At 37.8% G+C, this 17,899-nt stretch overlaps 1 protein-coding gene across 2 annotated transcripts in view; it reads left to right on the top strand.

Annotated features, from left to right (window-relative positions):
* The window catches only part of LOC102238285 (serine/threonine-protein kinase N1-like), a 62,891-nt gene that overhangs the window by 32,176 nt on the left and 12,816 nt on the right, over positions 1–17,899 (top strand). Inside the window, exons 1-11 of one of the 2 annotated variants that reach the window (XM_014476134.2) lie at positions 1,482–1,607; positions 2,211–2,405; positions 4,291–4,396; positions 6,381–6,529; positions 7,060–7,180; positions 12,168–12,313; positions 13,357–13,570; positions 15,190–15,384; positions 16,259–16,368; positions 16,466–16,609; positions 16,713–16,788. In XM_014476134.2, coding sequence (XP_014331620.1) covers positions 1,566–1,607; positions 2,211–2,405; positions 4,291–4,396; positions 6,381–6,529; positions 7,060–7,180; positions 12,168–12,313; positions 13,357–13,570; positions 15,190–15,384; positions 16,259–16,368; positions 16,466–16,609; positions 16,713–16,788 — 1,498 coding nt within the window. In that variant the 5' untranslated portion in view covers positions 1,482–1,565. Of the gene's footprint in view, positions 1–1,481; positions 1,608–2,210; positions 2,406–4,290; positions 4,397–6,380; positions 6,530–7,059; positions 7,181–12,167; positions 12,314–13,356; positions 13,571–15,189; positions 15,385–16,258; positions 16,369–16,465; positions 16,610–16,712; positions 16,789–17,899 lie in introns of those variants that run through there. The other variant, XM_023334018.1, reaches the window with a different exon arrangement.

The following is a 17,899-nucleotide window of genomic DNA, read 5'->3' as shown; positions in this document are numbered from 1 at the left end:
ACATCTTGAATCCATGTTTCTCTCCACTTTTAAGTAGAGATGCACCAGTCCGATGTTAAAAATAATTCTAAATGGTGATGATGTGCCTCAGCCATAACGGCAGACCTGTTTGGTCTAATTTCATGCTTTGTGCCCAGAGTGATATTATGCTTTTTCAATTTCTAATTGCACTTTCTGAACCATTTGTTTGAAATGTTTGTTGCAGTTTATTTTTGGCATGTTTGATCAAGGTAGTCAACCTATTGTTTTTGTCGGTTTCAGTTTCTTTACTTATTTTTACATTGACCATTAAACTCCTAATTGCACTAACTGAATAAATTAGCGGTGCACCGATTTAACAGTGCCAATTTCCTTCATTTTGAGATTGGTGATCGGCCGATACTTGCATGCAAAGCCGATCTTATCTATCTCCCAGTCATCTGCCACCACTGTTCTCTTCTGCTCTCTTCTGCTCTCCTGTGAGACTGATAGACTGATGTGTAGTGTTAACATGTATACATGACCACCAGGTCATGTATGCAAACATGCATACATGACCACCAGGTCATGTATGCATGTTTGCAGTTAACGATACTCACCCCACTGTTACCAACTCAGCAACTTTCTTGCTATATTTAGCGACATTTTAGACAAAAGAAATTGGTATCGGACAAAATTGAAATTGGCAGATTGTTGTTGTTTTTTTTAAATTGGTATTCTGCGGTCAGATAAAAACTGCAATCGGTGCACCGCTGGAAAAAATTAAAGTTGCTATTTTTGCGCGTTTGACCAAGCTTGTGAAGCTATTGGTATATTTATGCGTGCTGCTGCAGAGATATCAAATAAATTTGTAATTCAGCACATTTACGTTTGTAAAGTAACGTTTTAAGTCAATTCACTGTTTTTTGGATTGTATCAGCTGATTCTAAACCTCAGATATCGGTATTAAAAGTGGTAAAAGGGAATCAGTGCATCCATACTTTTAAGAACATAGGAACCCATTAATAGGCATTTTGCTCCACCCACTCCTGTAGAGATTTTATCATGCTTTTTCATCTTTCTGCAGAAGTGGAAGCTTGTATATAAGAGGAAACAAGTAATCCAACTAGCAACATTTATGTGTCCCAATATTGCTGTCTGGCTTTGATCCAGTGCTTGGAAGTCTCATCCTTCTGTTGTTTCTGCCCTTAAGATAATATCAGCGTCTCAAGTGAGAGCACAGGAAAGGTCACAGTTTGAACACAAACAGGCCTGATGCATTAATTCCAAGAATGATTACCAAATCCTATAATGGAGAGCGAACGGCTGCATTCTCTTTATCTGACTCGCCACTGACAGCAGCAGAAATCGCAGAGGAAACAGGAAAGGCCTGAGCAGCTTGGTGTTGGGACGGATATCCTCTTTTGGAGGCGTTCCCCTCCTCTCTCACTTAACTCTCCCTCTCTTTATCTCTTTTTATCGTGTCACCCTCCGCCATCACATTTTGCTCTTGGTGCGGCATAAACCGCCTGCCTGAGCGTGGAATCGAACCGCAGACATTTGTCCCCCTTTTGTAACTTTGTGGACTCGTCAGATCTGAGTCGGTTATGTGTTGGCATGGGGACGAGGAGGATGAGGACAGCTCCGAGGTTGGTCTGATTTCTGCTCAGTGATGATTTGGACTAAGTTTTTGTGTGTTCCTGCCTTGATGACTCTCCACATTTTGATTATTTTTTTCTTTTTGCCCAAAAAGACGACTAGGGATGTATATTTCACTGGGAAGACCAGTCTGATTAACCCGATAGAGACAAAATCAGAGGAAAAATCTGAGAACAATTGACAGCCTGGACCGTTGTTCACCTTTTTGGCCGATAAGGCAACATAACAAATACTTTTTTAATTTGAAATACTATAAAAACCAGTTGAAATTTATTTTTTTTCCATTTATGCTTTGTTTTTAAGGTTTCTCATTTTTACCTAACTGGCCTTTTCCTCTCCTTCCCCCATCACTATCTCTCTGCCTTTCCTCCCATTACTGCCTTATCAGGCTGACCATCTCTTTCTCTTTGCTCCTCCTCACTCTCAGCTCCACACATTAACAGGTTAAAGAGGATTAATTCAGGATTAATCAACATTAATGATTCTTCTTTTGTTTTTATAGTGTTAACAATCACACGTTTTAACCACCGTTTCCTTTGTCCCCCATTTTCCCTTGTTTTTCCCGCCCTTCCCTTCTGTTCCTTCTCTTGCAGAGTGACCCAGGCGGGCTGTCTGTTCTGGAGCAGCTCGGTTTGGACCAGAACTCCGACTTCTCCGACTCGAGCGTTCAGCAGCTCCTGGACGAGCAGCGGGAGAGGATCCGCAGGGAGATCCGGAAGGAGCTGAAGATCAAGGAGGGTGCGGAGAACTTGCGTCGCGCCACGACTGACAAGAGGAACGCACATCAGGTGAGAACGAACGCTTGCAGAAGACTCATCAAAATCAGGGAAGCACCTTTCCTTGACTTTGTTATCGGCTCAACGCAGAACTTTACTGTCCTGGAAAGATCCTCACTCACCGGTGGTGGTCCTCTATCTAAAGAATGTCATTTCTTTTTTTAAAACTAGAAAAAATGAAGTTTAGACTGACATGTTTTTCAATCATTTATCCACTACTTTATTCCCTTGAAGACAATTACACCAAACTAAATACAAGTTTCATGGTTCTTTTGTTCCTGTTTTGTTTTGTGTTTTGTCTTATTTCTGTCTGGGGTATGGATTGGTTTCAAACTGATGGTTGGAATTGGGCAAATAATTATATATTTTTTTAATTTATTTTTGAATACCACTTGTATCTTAACCTGTTTGTCAAACTAAATGTCAACATTTATAAATAGAAAAAAAAATCAGGGATGCACCAATATGAAAATTTGGGCCAATATCGGATATTAGCATTGCTATAATGGCTGATAACTTATATTATATACATACATACATTTCGCTACCTTTTCGACACCTTGAAAGAAACAACCACATGCTAACATAACCACTACTTCAGTTAAAATACCCACAATCCTCTTCTGCATCACTGTCACATAACTAACTTCCTCCACTCCCCATTTAGAAACAAATGACAACAAGACAGAAATAAATATTGGTTATTAATATCAGTCCAGTTTTATTTATCAAAGCAATACCAATACATTATAAAATGACAGATATCAGTCGATACTGATGTCAGTTCCGATATATCGTGCTTCCCTAATCAAAAGTCAACTAATCTGACAGGGCTTCTGACTGAAGGCTGTTGCTGTATCATCATGGTCTCATTATGAGCTAACAGCTCCATACCACAACCTGATACCACACACAAATTATTAGATTTCTGCAAAAAAATCAGAATTGATCACCTGCTTTGTGAACGTAGCTCCAACATTTTGAGTGTGAATTAGAGCTGCATAACATTAATAAAACCTGTGATACTCTAGATGAATTTAATAATATGACTTGCAATAAATAATCAAATATGTGAACAATGATAATGTCCTGCTTTGAGTTCACTGAAGGACTTATCCAGCTTTTTGGGGGGGTGATGCAACATTTTTATCATCTTTGGCTTTGGCAACAAAAACAACTTCTCAGTTACATTCCAATCTCTTTACTTTTTGTTATTTTTATGCAACATTAAACAACCAGTGTCACCAAAAAGAGAGTATGCCATAGCTACAAACTTGCCAAAGTGTAGCCATTAGCCTAAAATGGTTTAAATCCACAGCTCAGGAGGAAGAATATGTTTAAATTCAGTTATCAAGAAATTAAAGTAGGAATGTGTGCTTTAAGATTTTAGTTGTAATGTGACAAAATGTGGATGTTTAAGTCTTATTAATGCTTTTTTAAGGCCCTGTGCTGTTTACATTTTGAGTTATTTGTTATTCTATCGACTAATAGATTTTTAAGGTGGGTGTGAAGGCATCCAATTAGGTCAAATTTAGGATTAATGATGGAGAAGCCCGAAAGCTTTTAGCTAAATATGTAGGATTAGAGTGAGGAGAGAATTATGTCCCCTGCAGAATGAAATGGTTCTTCACTTTGGATTAATTATTCCTTTGGTAGTTTGATGGGTACCATGATGAAAACTTAAATCCAGCAAAACTTTAAAAAATATATATTTCTAAAAAAAATTACATAAAACGAAACTTTTTTTATTTTCTGCTTCTTGTTTAAGACTGCATATTTCAAACAGATGATTCCTTAATTTGAGTTATACTCTGATAGAGGAAGTAATGCTGAATGATGTCTTATATCTATAAATAAATGAATTACTTCATGCTGTTTCTTCTTTTTTTGCCTTTAGGTGGACAGTCAGCTGCGCTCTTCGAACCGAAAGCTGGACAATCTGCATGCTCAGCTGCAGGAGCTGGATGCTCATATCGTGGTGAAGGGAGGAGAGGAGAGCAAAGGTACAGCTACCACCGCTACAATCGCTTCTTTTTTAATCATCACTTCATTATTTCCCTCCATTTTGTAAAAAAAAAAAAAAAAAATGCTTTAGCTTACATTATTTTGTGTATTTTTAAGATTATTGTGAATCAACAAATTGCAGGTAGGAAGTAAAGCAGATTTTGTGTTTGGTGAACCAGTAATAGCTCATTTTCTGAGAGTCCAATAGATTTTGAGTTAAAATTTCCTGGTATTTTAAGGAGTTTATGATGCCATGCACTCTGACAGGGCCCATAGATCCACCAATATGCTTCACATTGGACCTGAGGCTATTCCACATATTCATCCTTTGTTTCATACCAAAACTACCTGAAGCGTTTGCTTGAAAGAAACTAAATCTTAGGGTGCATTCACCCCAACCCCGCTTCAATAGAACTCGAGTTTGTTAGCATAGAAAGTTTGGTTCGTTTGGGGAAGTGAAAGGGCAATCGAACTCTGATGTGAAACAAAAGAGCAAACTCTGATCCGCCTAAAGTGAAAGCCTTGGTTTGGTTGAAGTGAACTCTGATGCGGTTTGAATGCATATGTGAATGCCAAGTGGACCGCAGACTGCTCCAAAAGCAGGAAGCGAACTACAGTGCAGGGAATTCTGGATTAGCCTAGCGCTAAAGGGAGAAACGGCTCATGGTCTTTTACAGAAGGCAAAAGAAAAATCCTAAAATTCCCACTCCATTCTTGTTTACATTTTGAAAAGAAGGAAGTTGCGCTCAGTGTCTTCTGAAGTTTTCATGTCGTTTCCTTCAGTATTTCTTGCTGCAGCGCCTCCACAGGTGAGAAGGTGAACAGATGTTTCAAAGTGGTTGGTTTGTTTAACACAGTGTAGTGTGAAAGTGAACCACACCAGCTGCAAACATAACAAATATTGCAAATTTTGGTCCGCAATCGATCAAAGTCTACCGAACTATCAAGTATGAAATCACCCTTACTTTCATCTGACCAAATTTCACGGTTCTATTTAAAGACCCTGTAAACTTTAGTAAACTCTACAGGGTCTTTAACTGGGTGTTAAACCGTTTACGTTTGTGTTGCATCATATTTGCAACTTATTGCAACACAAAGTCATGGATTCATATTTAAACGTTCGCAGAAAAACTTCAACTTAAAGTGAAGTATGCAAAAAATCGATTCTGTTAATTTATGTTTTAAAGAAATAATTATGGACAAAAATCTTTTTGTTTAGGAACAATTGTTTAACATGTTTTTTTTTCCTGCACTGTATTAATTTATTTAAAATAAAAGTTGGATGTTTCTAAAAAAAAATGTTTCCATGTGAGATTATGCTACTGTAAGAGGAGATTAATTTGTTGTCAAGTTGTTCTTATATATCTATACCAAGGATGCCAACAAATTTGTCCAAGTCTGTAGATTTTTATTTAATTTAATTTTTTCTCAATTGGCTCATTTGTCCACAAATGCATTTTTGTTCATATTTGTCAGCCATGCATGTTGCATACAAGTTTTTTTGTTCTAATTTTAGTGAAATTGTTTCCTTTATTCATCTTTTTTTATAGTAGTTAAAATAATGGACATGGTAAAAACAAGTGTTTGTGTTTGAGGCTAAAAAAATGTCAACGACAACTTTAACTTAAATTATGATTAGGGAAGCAAATCCAAAACTCCTTCATCTCTCTAATCTTGATTAATAAATGCAATGCAACTTTTTCTTTTTTTAAAATAAAATTTAAAATTTTTTTTAATAATAACCCAAAGCCTTGGAGCATTTTAACTGCACGTACATATTTACTACTGACCTCTTCAGACTTATTACCACAATGATTCTTTTTGAAAATGTCAAATGTTGCTTTTGTTACCCAAGTATAGCCTCATATTATTAGATGCTCCATTGAATTCCCAGTGGAGTAATTTCCCGTTTTCCCCCCCCACCGTGTGAACCACCATCCTATTCCTTATTTTATCGTCTCGAACCTTGCTGTCTTTCCACAGATGAATGTCCCGGGTCTCCGGGGGCGGAGAGTCGCACGTCAGCCCACAAGGAGCGCATCGCCGCCCTGGAAAGGCAGCTCAACATCGAGCTCAAAGTCAAACAGGGGGTGGAGAATATGATCCCCATCTACGCCAACGGATCAACAAAGGTAGAGGAATGTTTCCCTTGATACACCACACACGCACATGTTGCGTGGCTATCTTTGTGGGGACTTTCCATTGACTTCCATTCATTTCTACAGCCTAAACCTTACCCTTATCCTAACCCTAACATACCTAACCCTATCCAAAACTCAATTCACACTTTAGTCCTAAATCTAACCCCCGATCCAAAAACAGCGTTTCCCCCTGTGGGGACCAGGCTCCGGTCCCCACAGGAAGCAGACGGTCCCCACAAGGTATTACATACAAACGCACACACACCCATACATACTAAAGTCGCAGTGTCACGTTCAGTAGGATAAAGGACACATCCATCACATTGTCTCTCCAGGTGACTAAATCCTTTTCCATCTTTTTCTCCCCTGCCTTTTCATACAGCTTTGGTTTTTGTTTTTAGTTTTGATGTCACTGTTATACTTCTGCTTCCCTCACAGTTTTTGTAACTGACATGTAACGGTAAACTCTGTGATTTAGTCTGAACCGTTTCATGTGACTTTCTTCTTGTTTCTGTTTTCAGGATAAGAAAATGTTGCAGACGGCCCAGCAAATGCTGCAGGACAGCAAGACCAAAATCGACATCATCCGGATGCAAATACGGAAAGCTGTTCAGGCCACTGAGCACACCGAAGACACACAGGGTGAGTCTAAAGAAATTACACCTCTTTATCCTCCTCTGCTGTTGTTTGAGGGGTTTTTGTTCTGCAGATGCTCTGAACTTTATTGCTTTTTTTGTGGTAAACTCACCAGTGCAAAAGTTCTGGATCGGACACCAAACATATACAATATGTGGGGAAAATGCGTTTAATTTTTATGCCGGCTTGTTGGTTTTTCAGTTCACTGTTTGCAGGACAAGTGACAAGAAATTAATACACTTCATTCATTCTACACATTAAATCAGGAAGTCTCATTGCTGAATGGCATCTAATGTAGACAGAGTTCAGTACTTTTACCTTTGGACCTTTCTACAGTTTTTATGTTGCAGTTTAATTTAGATTTTACGTGCTGGATCAACACTAGAGAGGATAAGATTATGAAGTAGAAGGAAAAGGAAGGTAACATTTTGATAATGAGGGGTGCCATTTGTATTCTGACACCCCTAAATAAAGAAGGAAGAGTGCATTTTTCAGAGCAAGAACTCCTGTTTCACAACCAACATGTCGAAAAATGCTCTCTGGTTTGATGAGACAAATTTTAAAAAATGACATCAGACTTAGATAGGACACTCTGATACTTTACAAATCAGTCATTAAACTCACGATGAATGAAAGAAAACTAAAAAAAAAAGCAATCCTCAGAGGTCAGAGGTTGACCTTCCTGAAGGAGAATAACGCCAACCATCCAGTTGTAACTGTGCTGGTTTAGACCAAAACACATTTATCTGTCAGAATGGCCTAGTCAAAGTTCAGACCTAAATTAAATTAGCAATCTGTGCACCACTTTGAGCTGCTGTTCATACACTCTCTGCTCAATCTCAATAGCGTTTAGATCGAGCCTTAAAACATTGTGAACCGAAAAGAAACCTCAATAATTATTTTAATTAGGATTTTGCTTCTTTCATTTCATTTTTAGACCATCATTTCAGTAAGCAAAGTATGTGTAGCTTTTCCTGTTTTTAGCTTTTAACAACTTTAAGCTCCATTTTGTCGCTCGTTGCAACCTCAGAGTGAGTCTTGTGTAAATCCTCTGGGATGTGTGATTGATGGGAACGGAGCCGGTTGGAGGTGCGTTAACTTCTGCTCCTTACTTTCTTTCTTCCCTCAGGAGGATGAGCTGCCAACTCTTATTTAGACTATAATAAATAAATCAACACAACTTTATGTTGTGCATTCTCGTTTGGTCTTCCACAGAAGCACGAATTCGACCATCAACAAATTATTTTGGCCCGAGCCGGCCCATATTTCTGGTCTGGCTATAAATCTAAACTGAGCTTGAACTGCTTTCAAAGAACAGGAGAAAAATTTCAGTCTCTAAATGTTTGAAGTTGTTAAAAACATGCCGCAAACAAGAAAAACTAGCAGCTGTGAAGGTGGCTGAACAAAAACAGTTTTAAACCAAATATATTTAGCAACATTACATTTGCAAGGCTGTTTAGGTTTGTAAATTCAGTGTTTTTGCTTTCTGATGGTTGTCAGCTGGCAGAGATGGGTCAGCTCTTTTTAATTTATTTATTTTTTCATCTTCATTTTCTCATTTGATCCGGAGCCTGGCTTTCTTCAGCTCCGTCCTGAGCACGGCGGACACACAGCAGCATAAACAGATCAATGAAAAGAGGCCCGCTCTCTGTCCTCACATGGCTCTGCTGGTTGTGTGTGCGGAGGAAGATGAAGAGGAGGGCTCAGGTTGAGGCACAGCAGAGCGTTCGCTCTGCGTGAAGGTGAGGTGGGCCTTAAATGGAAGTGAGCAAGACAAAAAGCCGCCCACCTGGCACATTAATCAGGGTCTGAACCATTATATCCTTCTGATTTTACCTTTTAGCATGTAAAAGACTTAATACGACTGTTCGCTGCTGGCAAGAGGAAGCCGATGGACATTTAAATCCTTCTGCTGGAAATAAGAGAAGATTGATGAGGGTCATCCAGAACCCAGGAGGTTTTTAGAGAATAAAACAGGACAGAAAAGGAGAAAATCCCAGATTTTACGGGAAATCTGGATTTTCTGCTGATGTCAGAGTGAGGGAGCCGACGGCTGCTGAGAGTGTCTTTTTAGGTGCAAGTAGAGGTTACTGGAGGCCTTTTAAGGGCATGCTTTATTCATCCATGTCCTTCATGTGGAAAACCTGCAGGGTTTTTGATGATGTGAGGAATTATTTCCATTTCTGCAGGGCAGAGTTGAACAGATATTTTGTTTCATTTTTAGCGTTGTTCTCTAATATTGAACAATCTGGGTAATCTGAGTATTTGAACGAAGTTGTTTTATTTGTTTACCGGTTTTCCTTTTGAATTAATGTGTAGTTAAGATCATTGAACTCTAGGGTTCATATTTTAATTCCAAATAGGTGTTTTCAAGGTTTGGAAAGTGCTTGATTTGTGTATCAAGTTGTTGAAATGGGTTTATATTCAAACTGCACAGTTTTGTAATAAAATGCTTGATTAAAAGTCTAAATTTAAAACCAGATATTTTCATGCACCCAATAAAAAACTATTTTTTTCTCAATGTCTGAAGTTAAATCAGTGGAAATGCCTTTGTTAAAGTTTTCTTCCATTTTGCTTTGTGTGGGTTTACCATAGGGCTGCAACTAACAATTATTTTAGTAATCAATTATTCTGACGCATTAATCAGTTAATCAGATTTTTTAAAAATTGACACATTCTGAATTTTTATTTATTTAATCCTATTTTATAAAAGTTTTGAAATGAAGTAAAAGATACAAATAAATAAATATATAAATTTTCTTTTTTAAAAAGGAAGAAAGTTTACTTTTCTTTGCTTAAAATGTAATAATCCTTCATAATTTGTAGCATCTGCAGCTAAAAAATACATCTAACATAAACATGTGAAAAGCTCAACCATTTTTGCTTGACTTAACATCAATACATTGTAGGTTTGTTCATCTGTTTATTTTTGGATTAACCAATTAATGGATAACAAAGGGTGCATAATAGGATTATTTTAAAATTTTTATTTTTACAGAATCTGAACCAGGTGAAACTAAAACTATGCTACTTGAGGAGTTTTGGGTTTTTATCTTAAGTGCAAAACATATATATTTTTGTAATTTATTTGGTTAATTGTTGCTGTGAGAATGTAGTTTAAGAATTTGGACATTTTTTGAGTCTGTATACTCCAGTTAATGATTAATTGATTCTTAAATTAGTTGACGATTATTTCAATAAGCGATTAAGCAAGATTAATCGTTTCAATTTATTCCATTAAAATACATTGAAGTTTGTGTTGGTCTGAAATAAAGACTGGGGTGTGAACACTTGTATGAGGCACTTTCCTGCTCTACTTGGAGGTCATTCTGTGTGTGTGGCACGCTCACTAGAGAGAGAAAGACCTCCATGTTTGACCTCAAATACTTTTCACACATCAGAAACTTCTGTGGGATTTGGCAACATTGCATTAAAAATTTTTTGTTTTTCCTCCTCTAGCCGGAGAGGCAGGTTCTGTCTGTCGTATTTACACCATCCTGGGCCTGAGTTGTGTGCAGTACACACACCGTCTTCAGGCACCACACCCCGTCTAGCCGGGTCTGAGCTCCAGGCGCAACACCTTATTTGGAGATGAAAGGACCCACATTGCTTTCCTCTACCACCTTCTCTCCTTCCTCTCTTGTCTCGTCTCTCTCAAGGCTTTGAAAAGCTGATCTTCAGAAACCTAATCTGGATTTTGAAAGTCAAACTCACCTTGTTATAGGTTAATTACCCTGTTTGTTGCTTATCTCCCACCTCTCTTCTGCTCCATTGAGTTTATTGCCTGCTGTGCCATTAAGCTTTCCACTTAGCTGGGAATTTGCTTCATGGGTGCGATTGGATCTGATCCTGTGTCTGTTTCTCAAGTGAAGGTGCACAACAGTGTTTTGACTGTGCACCTGAGAGCGCCACTCCTCGTTTTCTGCATTACCCGGGCTTCCATTAGCACTTCATTACATCCCTGTGGTGAAATAAATAGCCAGTGGCTCAGAGTCAGGGGTAAATGGACATGCCCTGCTCTGCATGACAACTTTCCCTTCTTCTGGAACAGTTGGGGTAAAAAATACACTAAAATACTACAAAAGCAAATTTGCTATGTACTATGGAAGAGGATTAGAGACCCAAAAAAATTTTGTTTTTTAAATCTGACTCTTTTTTTTTTCTCAGAATTTGGACTTGAATCTCAGAATTTGGACCTTTTTGCTCAGAATTTTCTCTTTATTCTATGAATTACAAAGATTGTTATCTCAGAATTCAGACTTGAGCCTCTGAATTTTTGTTTTAATTGCGAAATTCAGACTTTTTCACAGAATCAGGACTTTTGGCACAGAATGCTGAGAAAAAAATTCTGAGAATTCTTTACTCAGAACAGAATTAAAAATTTTAATTCTGACTTTAATATCAGAATTGTAAATTTATTGTCAAAATTCAGATTTTTTTCCCCCTCTGGATTTTCACTTTAAAATCTGGTTTTAAGCTCCTAAGGACACTATTTTTTAAAATTACCATTACATTTTAGGATTTTGATTAATCAAGAGGAGTCACCGTGGAGGGTCACATGCGGCTGTGGAGCCACGGGTTGCAGACCTCTGGTTTAGAGTGAATTATATTTTTGATATGTTACATTTTTTTAATAGAACCAAGTTGTTTAAATAAATGATCAAATCCTTCATGTTTTGTCACAATTATTCAATTACACAATACTGGAGTTGTAGAGACATGAGAGGGTTTTAGTTGCTCCATTTGCTGTTTAAGTTGTTCTTCTCTTAGCAATCAGTGGTTGGAGTTTAATGTTGGTTATGTTCCATCAGATGCCTTAATGTCTTTGCTCTCTTACTCTTATGTAATGTACAACATGCATTAAGCCATTAACCAAACTCAGGATCCACAGGGGAGTTCACTGCAATGCAGAGAGCCTTGAACATCCGACTGATGAGGCGCCTCATGTGAAACTGAAGTTGGTGACTGTTGTCACTGCTGTTTGGTCTCACAGGTAACCACGACCTCTGTGGGGTGGAGCTGCGCATCGAAGAGCTGAGACATCACTACAGGGTGGAGCACGCTGTCGCCGAGGGGGCCAAAAACGTCCTGCGTCTCCTCGGGGCCAACAAGGTTCAGGACAAGAAGGCGATGTCTGAGGTGGGACCAAAGAGTTTCAGCTCGCACACATCAAAGCTAGCTCTGCGCTGAGCTGCGTCTGTGACGTGTAGCTGACACAGTTTCAAGTCTTTGCATTGGTTCCTTCAAAGAAAACATGCTCTGCACTCTTCCATCTTGTGTTTTAAGCTTTTTTAAATGTGTTAATTTGTCTCTTCAGGTGTTTATTTAGATCATTTCTGTTTTTGATACTATTATGTAATGGACCTTACCACCTGAAAGGCCATTTAGGGTGTTTTCACACCTGGTGGACTCGTTATGATTGGAAACCAGAATTGAAACATTTGTTACATTGGCTACATTTGTCACTGCACTGTGTCAAACAATCCAAACTAATTAAACAAGTTCTTTTGCAGATTTAGTTATTTTACTTTTGAAACTTAGAAATTTCCCTTTGTTTTCCTAGAAATTTCTGACATCAACCTTGAAATTTGAGGGACTTTTTTTTAGCAGGTTTTTGAATATTCAAATTTTTTTCTAGCAAACGTGAGACTTTTCAACCTCAGAAATTTCCAAGTTTTTCTCTAGAAAATTACAGAAATTAATCTCAAAATCTTAGTCTTTTTCTAGTATATGGCAGAAATGTACTCCTCCTTTTTTTCTATCTTCGATGGCCCTAAAACGCTATTACAGTTGTAGAATTTCTCTTTTGTTTTTGACCAAAAAACACGAGCTGTTTCTCCTGCTAGTGCTAGATTTGCACGTTTGTTTAGTTTCTATAAATCCAGGATGCCGTGCGCTCTAGTCCGCTTGCTGCTTTTAGATCGGATGGCATTCACATTTGCATTTGAACTGTGCCAGATTTCACGTGAACCGAACCGAAACCGAGGTTTTTAGGAGCATAAGAGTTCACTTGTTTGTTCCATCAGAGTTCAGCTGCGCATTCACACCTCCCCAAACGAACCGGACTTTCTAGGGAAACAACCTAGAGTTTGATTGAAGCGGACTAAGCAAGGCCGGTGTGAATGCCACCTTCATTCCCTAACAAGCTAGAGTTCTGACATTTGGTACTGTGCTGATTCCAGGCTCAGTCCCGTCTCAGTGAAGCATCTCAGCGGCTGGACCTCCTCAGGGACTCCTTGGACCAGCGCTTAGCAGAACTGCCAGAGGACCATCCAAAGGCCAGCATCATCAAGGAGGAGCTGGTTCTGGCCTCCTCACCGGCCTTCAGCTCCCGCCACGGCGCCCCCTATCTGCAGAACCAATACAGCACCCTGAACAAGCCCTCTCCTCTCACTGGTAGGCAAACACTTAATAAATACAGGGACATGGAGGGTTTTTCCATTTGGAAAGTGAAATTCCAAGATCCTACTATGGATTATTAGAGCCGATGTAGATAATTAAAAAAATCTGATCATGGAGGAGTACATTTTCACCAAAATAATTCAGGAATATCTTGGTTGTTTTCACACATTTATGTCCAAAATTTTGGATATCCTTTCATGTTGTAAAAATATTTTTTTTATGAATAACAATAAAAACTTACAGTATTAAAAGTGGAATATTTTTTTACATTATAAAGTCAAATATTTTTGACCAAAACTGCCAGAAGTCCTCCAAGGTTAAAGTGGTAAATTCAGGAGCTTAACATCTGGATGTTTTCCGGTAAAAATGTTTGAATCCAGGCTCTTGATCTCGTCGTCCAGGGTGCTGACCCGATGCGGCCATGTTAGAGCTTCTTCTTCTCTTGTCTCAGGCGTGCATTCTGGTTCCTATTAGAGGCGTTTATGGCGGGTCTGGACCCAGGAAATGTAGTTCTGATACAGGAAAAGAGCCCAGATGGACCACTTTGGAAAATATCCAGATGCGCATCTCGTGACCAATTATGTTGTAAATTTCTGACATTATAATCTTAATTTTATAAAAATTATGCAAATTTCTGACTTTACAGTGTCGGATAATTTGTTGATGTTAATTTGGTAAAATATTGGTGGAAAATTTACGTTTATTTCTTGCAAATTTACACCTTTTTGACATCAAAGAATGTCCACGTTTCTTATACATACGCTAAATTAACGTAGAAATTCCTGAGTTTTTTAGTGGAAATTTAAGTCAAGTATATTTTATAGCACATTTCAGCAGCAGGGCAGTTTAAAAGTGCATTAAATCATAAAAACTAGGGTTGCACCGATTTATTGGCCAGCCGATTTATCAATGTCGATTTTTTTATTTTAGTTATTTTTTTATTTTTTTTATTTTGGGAGATCGGTGATCGGACGATTCTTTCTTTACAGAAGTAGATTGTATCTACTTTTGCAATCAACCACTCTCCTCTGATCTGCCATGAGAAAATTTTATTGATAGACCGGCCCACCAGGTCATTTCTGCGCGTTTGCAGTTAACAATAGTCACCATTCTGTTGCTACTTCAACAACTTTCTTACTATATTGAACAACATTTCAGACAAAAAAAAATTATTGGCCAAAATTGGTGTTGGCAGATTTTGGCCAGATTTGGCTTTTTAAAAGATCGGTAACCTGCGATCAGCCAGAGAATTGCAATAAGTGCATCTGATATATAAGCGACATACAGTCATCAGTTATGTGACAATCAATAGATATTATAATTTCTCAAATGCCCTCATCAAGCAAGTACTCAGCGGCTGATTTTGTTTTATCTACAGAGGCACTGACTCGCCTCCATAACAGTCCCCCAAACTCTGTCCAAGTTAACATTAAATTGGAGTCTATAAAAACCACAGTTGTGTGAAAAAATGTAGAAATCCAATTTGCAGTTCACATGCTTGTCTATGTGAATAAAAAGCTACCAGTTGGGGCTAGCATGATTGTGTTTGTTTGACCTGCTGTGCTCTGACCTGTAGTCGTTTGTTACCTGTGCTGTTTTCTCTCTCTCCTCAGGCACCCTGCAGGTGCAGCTGCTGGGCTGCGTCGGATTGTTGGAGGTTGTCCCAGGTCGCAGTAAAGGGACATCTGTCACGCTGCCGTGCTACAGCCCTGGAGACACCAAGTCCTTCATGAGAGGCAGCAAGGGACTGTACGGACGCAGCGGCTCTGTCAGCGGGAAGACGCCCAGCAAGACGGAGGAACTCTCCTGTAAGCATTACTCTTGATTTCAGGAGGTGTTTTATGCTTTAATCCAGTTGCTGCAATGTCTGCAGGGAGATATTTGTTCCAAAATATTTTTAAAATGATAGTTTTAACCTTCATTTCCTGCTCCAACTAATTAACATGTTCTTTCCATTCTTCAAATTAATGCTATTAATTAGAGCAGTCTTGTTTTAAGTCAATAATTCTTTAAAGTACAAGTTCTAAGTGATATCAAGACATTTTAACTTATAATATGGGAAAATATTTTGTTCCACTGGCAGATTATTTCGTTTATAACTAGCACTTTTTCATCAATATTGAGGAATTATTTACTAAAAAGAAGCTTCTAATTCTTTCAGAAAATGTATTTGTATGTTAGTTTTGTCTTTATTGTACTAAGGTACAAGCTTTTTACATGTTGATGTTTGGAGTATATTTTAGCTGCAGATGTTTTTTTTGATAAAACTTTCACCAAGGGAATGCTGTTATTGCATTTTAAGCGATATAATGTTTATTTTATTATTTAAAAAGGGATTTTAATTACTTGTTTGCAGCTTTTAATATATTTCTAAAAATCGGTGGAATGTGCCAGTTTTTTTTACTCAATTAATCATCAGAATAGATTAATTGATGACTAAAATAATCGTTAGTTGCAGCTTTATATTTATTAATGTGTTATAATCGGGGAAATAGGGATGAAGAAGGCTGAAGGGACTCAGTTTGCTCTCTTTAGCTATAATAAAACTAAAATTTGCCACAAAATACACAATGTGGCCCATTTTTATGCAATTTCCACCAGTGGAGGCAAAGTTAGGTGCAAGTTTTCTTAAAACCAATATATAATTTGTCTCATAGAACAAATAATTTCTGTTGTTCATAGCTGAGGTGAGCGCGGTGCTGAAGTTGGACAATACCGTGGTCGGACAGACGGCGTGGAGGACTGTAGGAGAGCAGGCCTGGGATCAGACCTTCACTGTAGAGCTGGAAAGGGTCAGCACACACACACACACACACACTTCCAAAAGTCTGTACATGAACATATAAACCATAAAGGTAGCAATAAGTAAAACAAGTATGTATGTTTTAGTCAAGAGAGTTGGAGATCGCAGTTTACTGGAAGGATTATCGCTCACTTTGTGCCCTGAAGTACCTGAAGCTGGAGGAGTTCCTGGACAACCAGAAACACCGAGTCCAGCTGGAGCTGGAGCCTCAGGGCCTGCTGCTGGCCGAGGTACGCCCATCATTGCCTTCATGCTCTGATTACCACAACCTATCCAGTGCTAATTACCTACAAGCTGTCATCTATGCTGTCTATGTTCGTCCACCGTTTGCAGGTGACCTTCTTTAACCCGGTCATTGAGAGAGTTCCTCGCCTACAAAGACAAAAGAAAATCTTTTCAAAGCAGCAAGGTGGGAGAAAAGACTCAACATTAATTTATTTGTCCATTCCATTCAAATACAGCTTAAAATGAACATGTCGCATGTTGATATAAACAAAAGTTTTGAATGAAAAGGAGTAGTTGGAAGAAAAAATACTCTTTTGAGAGACTAACCCTTCTCCCAAAAGGCATTGTACCATAAATATCATCCATCCATCTACAGCTCTGGGAAAAATTAAGAGGTCACTTAAAATGATCAGTTTCTTTGATTTTATTCTTTATAGGTATATAATTGAGTAAAATGAACATTGTTCTTTTATTTTATGAACTACTGACATGTCTTTGAAATTCCAAACAAAAATGTTGTATTTAATTTGCAGAAAATGAAAAAAGGTCACAATAACGAAAAAGATGCAGAGCTTTCAGACCTCAAATAATGCAAAGAAAACAAGTTCATATTAATTTAGAAACAACAATATTAATGTTTCAAATCAGGAAGAGTTCAGAAATCATTATTTGGAGGAATAACCAGGAGTTTTTTTTGGGGTTTTTTCCAGAGCCGTAGATACATCCTTAAACAAAAAACACTACACAAGGAAACAAAAAAGATATATTATGTTACTGTCCTTACACTTAGAATAATTTATTATTTTTCTTAGAAGTTAAAATTTATCTAATCTCTTTGATTTCAAACAGATTTTTCCCCAAACACAAACATGTTCCATCTGTTTGTTCTAACTTTATTTTAATCTACAAAATCTCAAATTTCTGACTACAAATGTCATCTCTTTTAATAAATCTTTTTTGCAAATGTGTTTGTAATATACCTTTTTGTGTTTTAAACATAACTTGCAGAAAATAGTCCACCAACTCGTGAAATGTCTTAAATTTTAAATTGAAGAGTTGATTTGTTGTAGCATTTCGTGCTTATAATTCTAACAGCACTTTGTTGCAAAAATAAAAATGGAACATGAAAAAGTGTTTTTAAAAAATCGACAAGGTGTATGTTTTTTTTTATTATTATTTGTTTAAAATAATAAAGGAAAGAAAGACACGTGGCCTCACAGCCACTAGAACTGTTAGTTTTGTTCGCTTTGGTGCCACAGCACCCTCTAGTGTTGAAGTCATGCAATGCTCATTTA

The sequence above is a fragment of the Xiphophorus maculatus genome, chromosome 5 (genome assembly GCF_002775205.1).
Source record: "Xiphophorus maculatus strain JP 163 A chromosome 5, X_maculatus-5.0-male, whole genome shotgun sequence".
Classification (NCBI taxonomy): Eukaryota; Metazoa; Chordata; class Actinopteri; order Cyprinodontiformes; family Poeciliidae; genus Xiphophorus; species Xiphophorus maculatus.
The sequence above is the reverse complement of the archived record's forward strand: the minus strand, read 5'-3'. Positions and strand labels throughout refer to the sequence as shown.